Source organism: Pygoscelis adeliae, unplaced genomic scaffold (assembly GCF_000699105.1).
Source record: "Pygoscelis adeliae isolate BGI_AS28 unplaced genomic scaffold, ASM69910v1 Scaffold358, whole genome shotgun sequence".
NCBI lineage: Eukaryota > Metazoa > Chordata > Aves > Sphenisciformes > Spheniscidae > Pygoscelis > Pygoscelis adeliae.
The window spans coordinates 3745680-3750799 of record NW_008825429.1 but is presented as its reverse complement, the minus strand read 5'-3'; the positions used below and the strand labels follow the sequence as shown (position 1 = coordinate 3750799).

Here is a 5120-nt window from a genome sequence, read left to right as displayed (position 1 = left end):
TGCGGCCCGCCCTCCAGCCGCCGTCGCTAGGGCGTGCCGCCAATGGCTCGCGTGCCGGCATCGTTTCCAAATTCCTGGCATTCTCCGCTTCCTTCCCACCTACCTGGCCATCGATAGCAATCATTCCCAATACTGATGTGGTGGCAGTGCCGGGTCCCCCTTCCCCGGTTCGGAGTAAGAGCCCTCATGCACCCGGTGCAGTCCCTCTGCCACCTCACGGAGTGGGTCGATCAGTCCCAGCTCCTCAGGCCAGGGCTGGAAGAAGGGTTGGTGCTCTACAGAGGGTCTGTCGCGAGAGACCTGCTCCATCCTCCCCGATGTCCCTGTCTCCCCAACGCTGCCGCTCTCCAAAGCACTACCAGCCGGTCCAAAGGAAAGAGTTCAGCTCCTTGCTCTTCTGCCAAACCAGGAACCAGCAAATTAATTTCTGTTGGAGGGAGAGACCCAGTTAGGGAGGAATTTGCTGGGAAGCTTTGATGATGAGTGGGGGTGACCTGACCTGTCCCCACCAAGGCAAATATCAGGTCCCTTGGGTCTCTTCTCCCGAGTTTCTGCCCACTCTGCAGCAGGCCTCTGCCATAAGAGAATATTTATTTATTGCTGGTCAGCCAGTCCCTGATATAAATAGAAGGCTAGAAATCCCTCCTGATGTAATTCTTGGGGGGGAAAAAAGGCCATTCCCCCTCTTTCTCCTGCCTTTTCCTACCAGGTATGCATCATCTTTTGCAGGGTTGTGTTATCCCCCCCCAGCACTGTGACTTGCTTGCAAACAAACTCCTGAGATCTGAAGCAGACGTGGGGCCGGTGGGTTACATGGGAGAGGGGAGCTGGTGCCACGCTGTGCTCTGAGGGCCAGGCCACGGCGTGGGAGATGGGGGCCGTGGGGTTCCCTTCTCAGAGGAACCCTCTTGCAGTTTGGGTTTAGGTTTTTCTAAAGGGAGCCTTGCCCTTGGAGTGCAATGCTGGTGGGACTGTAAGGAGATATGGAGAGAGCCTAGCTGTGGGGTGTAGTGAGAGCACACAGGGTTGAAAGGGCATTGCATGACCCAGGGGACCCCAATTCCCCTTCCTCATAACAGGCAGCAATTTTAAGCAGTGCCAGGAGGATTTCAGGAAACCATTTCTCCTTGAGACCCTCAGGCTCCCCTGAGGCAGGCTTAGCAGCCACAGCAGCCCCATCGCAGGGCCCGTGCCAAGCTGCAGCAGGATGCACTTGTGTCGCTGGGAGGACGGAGCGGTGCAGGGGGACAGAAAGGGCCCCCCACTAATTGCCTGTTTTTCCAAGGAGCCGCAGGCAGGGGCAGGAGGGCCCTGCCTGCCTGGGCGGCCCTGGGCCCTGGGTTTTGTCTCCCTGCCAGCCCAGCTGCCTGCGCAATTACTGTGTTTTGCAGGGTAACGAAGGCTTCTCCCAGCACAGGCTGAGCTGGTGCTGAGGAGTTTCTTTCTCTTACAACACCTGGGTGCTTAGAGAAGCTAATTTGGGCTTAAGACTTCCCTCCCTCCCTTTTTCCATCCCCTCCCCTTCCATCCTGCATGATTATTAACGAGTTTGGGCTTAATGAGTCAAGGAGGTGTGTCATTTAAGTGTCACAGAAAAGGGCTAAGTGGAGCCAGCATCTGCTGGAGGAGGAGAGGGGGTAGAAAGAAATGCAACCGCTCCCCCCCCAGCTAAAGAGTTACCTACAGCCCCCCAGTCCTGCTGGCAGCAGGTAAAGGGGCAAAGCCACAAGCGGAGGAAAGCCGAGTGCCATGTGGTGTTCTGGTGGGGCTGGATGATCACCTTAGCAAGCACATAAACCTGTTACCTGTTGGAAAGTACAGCAGCGTGGGGGGTATTTCCACCTGGGTGGTACGAGGGGAAGTTTTATGCCAGGGGTCCCTTTTTCCCCAATATCCTTCCTACTGCTGGTCCCCCTTGTCCAGTGCCTTCAACCCCCAAAGCCCCCCCTTTTCCCGGTCCCTCATCCCCTGCCTTGCTCTCTGCAGGTAATCTGAGGATGAGGGTGGCCGAGGCAGAGAGCTGGGCACTGGTATGGTCATTGACTTGGTGGGGACATGTGTCTGTCTCCTGGGAGGCCACTTTCTAGGACATAGAGAAAAGCATTCCTAGTAGGGCTGAGCAAATGCTGTAGGGCTGTGGTTGAGGGATCAAAGACGGGGTGTTCTTTTAGTGGGGTGCCACTGCCTTCCCTCCTGCTCTGGCCCTGACAGCAGCCCCTTGGCCATCTTCTGCAGTGAACTCCCTTCTCGTAAAGGGCTGAAAACCTCACGCTTCCTCCCCAGAGAGTCTCTCCTAGTTTGACACTGAAATGTTGTGTCCTTCTGCTCCCCGGGAAGACCCGAAGGTAGTGATGGGAGCCCAAACCCCAGACCTACCAGTGTTTGAAGAGTAGCCTCATGCCCCTTAACACCCCCGAACGCACACGTGCATTGGTAGCAAGGAAGCAGCGAGCTGGGAGGTCAAAAACGAAGAAAGAAAAGAGGGGCTTTGTGCAACCGGTGTAAATATCGAACACAATGCTGACTTGAGTTCCTCGTGGCTGGGGACGGATGATTGAAGCACCGCATCAGGGTCAGCAGCACCCACCGACCACGGGACAGATGGCTCCGAGGGTTGCACGGGGCTGACGGCAGCTCTCGTACCTGTCTGGCTGATCCGTCCTTTGAGGACTGCCGCCGCTTGTACAGTCCGTGGCAGCTGAATGCTCCTGGGGTTTCCCGAGCAGACTTGCGTTGGAGTAAACCTCTTAAATTATTTATTTATTTATTTATTATTGTTATTGTTATTCTATTTTTAACTGTATGTCAGAAAGGATGCAGGTGGTCACTGTTACCAGTATTTATTTATTCTATTTTTTTTAACAATAAGTTATTTTTGGATCTGTTTGTTTGAATGTATCCATGCCGCTGTTCTCGTGTAAAGGTTTACAGCGCCGGCCCCTCTCAGTGAGGTGGCTGGAGGAGTGACGGTCACTCCTGCTGCCGTGTCCCTTTGTCCGCGCTCTCTGGAGCGTGCGATGGACAGAGGGATGCAGGGCAGAGCTGTTTGTCTGTTTTCATGTTAAAATCTAGGGTTTCTGATTAGATTTGTGCAGGAACGTGATGGATGTGACCATAGAAACAGGTCTAGGACCTCACGGAGGTGACGGCGAGCGCCTGCTCGCCGGCCGGCCGAGTGACGGGGTGTTTGCAGTGCTGCAAGGGGAAGTCTTGCCCCGGTCCGCGCTCGCGCTGGCCAGGTGCCAGCTGGCTGCCGCCGCTGTTTCCCTTGGCTCCGCAGCCAGCGCACAACCCGAAACCGAGCTGCTCTGCACAGGCACCGCTGGTTTCCCTGGGAGGATGCCGTCGCTAGGACTCCCCTGCCGTGTTTATCGCTGCGCAATGACCCACCCATGGAAAAACTAAAGAAATGAGACCGTGAGAAGAGTGATCTGTGCTGAAGACGCTTGCAAAATCCAGCCTCTGGTGACAGGACCTAACCAGGTCTGTGTGTGTATCTGTATGTATATGTGCACATGTGCATATACATATGAGGTTTTTTCAGTGGTGGTATTTATTTTTTTAACTTATTTAAGATTTTTAGTGCAACCTGGAACATCACCCTCCCTGTCAGTGGACAACTGGGTTCTCTGTCAGTTTGTGAGAAGCCGTGAGCTTTTCTGTCTCTGTGCCTTTTGCCAGCGCTTTTTTTTTTTTTAATGTTGTTTCGCTCATTCATTGCTTCTATGGATTTTTGCTCTGCGTCCGGCGTCTCAGATTGCAGAGAGTGCCAGCAGCAAAAAGCAGTGTTCACCTGGTGGAAAGGCAACTCGGTCATTTCGGTGTTGGTGAATCGCTGCTCACCTGCGGTCAGCCGCACGAGGGATGCCCAGGGCCGGCTGCAGCCTCAAGGCTTCAGGAAAATATCTCGGCCATTTTTTGGAGGCCCTATCTCAGAGGGTTTTGCTTTCCTCAAACACAGAGGCTCTTTCCCACAAAAGATTTTGTTTCCATCCCTCAAGCACCCCGGTTGCCTTTCCCCGGCAGAGCGCATGTCACAGCACCTGCTCCCAAATGTCCCCCTGGCCCCGGAGTCGTGCCGTCGGCTCTCCCCGCTCCCTGGACCTGCCTTGGCTCTGGGTCTGTCACACCGAGTGAGGCTCGTCCCACCTCTCCCAACCCCAGCGCTGGGGCCAGGCTCCAGAAAACCCAGCACAATCTCTGCAGGTTTGCTGGAAAGCAAAGATAAGGGATATTTCAAAGCACTTGTGTTCTTTCTTTTCTCCACGGGTTATGGCACTCAGTTGAGCTTTGCTTTATATTGACCACAACTTTTCTCAATGTTTTTGTTGTTTTGGGGGACTGAAGTTGCACCAAACTTGTCTGCAACAGCCAATCATTGTTATTTTGCTATGCATTGTACATATATTGAACAGGCTGAGAGGACTTAGCCTGTTCAAATATTTATTTCTTCTATTTATTGAGCATTACTTTAAAAAAGCTACTCGGGTCTTGCCATTGGGTCCATGAAGGTAGGAGCCTTTGAGGTGTTGCCATATACATTGGAGAGAGGTTATCGGAGAGGTGAATTACTGAGGCTGTCACCTGCCAGCACAGAGGCATCTGGCAGACAAATTAGGCTCATGTGGAGATCAACCGCCAGTGATTTAGGGAGAAGCCTCATTTAGATGGAGATGAGCAAGGCAAGGGAAAATCCTCCATCTTCTTGGACCAGCTTCTATTGACGAATCACAGCCCCTTGGAAAGGCGCTGGGCGTTTGGAGGCGATAGGCCAGCTGTGGCGGAGGAATAACCCTGCTCTTTGTCCTCTGTGCCGCGTGGGGCTGCTTGGATTGCCAAAGATCCCCGGAGATCTCTGATCTCCCACCGCTGAGCTTTCTTGGCTCTCAGTGGTTACTGGGAGAAGGGGAGACTTGTTGCCCTTTCACCGATGCAAGGAAGGGGACAGGGCTGAAGTGACTTGCCGTGTTCTCTACTGGGAAGCAATGATGTCCACCCTGCCTTGTCCTGAGACCATTGTCCTCGTGCCATGTCCTGCTTTGCCCCCTTTCCCAAGCTTTGCGGCCGAACCAGTAGCTTTGCCTGGATGTGAGCTCGGGAAAGGTGGCCAGGACAGGACT

At 53.8% G+C, this 5120-nt stretch overlaps 1 protein-coding gene across 1 annotated transcript in view; it reads left to right on the top strand.

The window, feature by feature from the left end:
• The window catches only part of SRRM4 (serine/arginine repetitive matrix 4), a 28603-nt gene extending 25198 nt beyond the window's left edge, over window positions 1-3405 (top strand). The window contains exon 13 of the mRNA XM_009330878.1: window positions 3086-3405. Within this exon, the coding sequence (XP_009329153.1) occupies window positions 3086-3405 (320 nt within the window). The remainder of the gene's footprint in view (window positions 1-3085) is intronic.
• Window positions 3406-5120: the final 1715 nt, after the last annotated feature.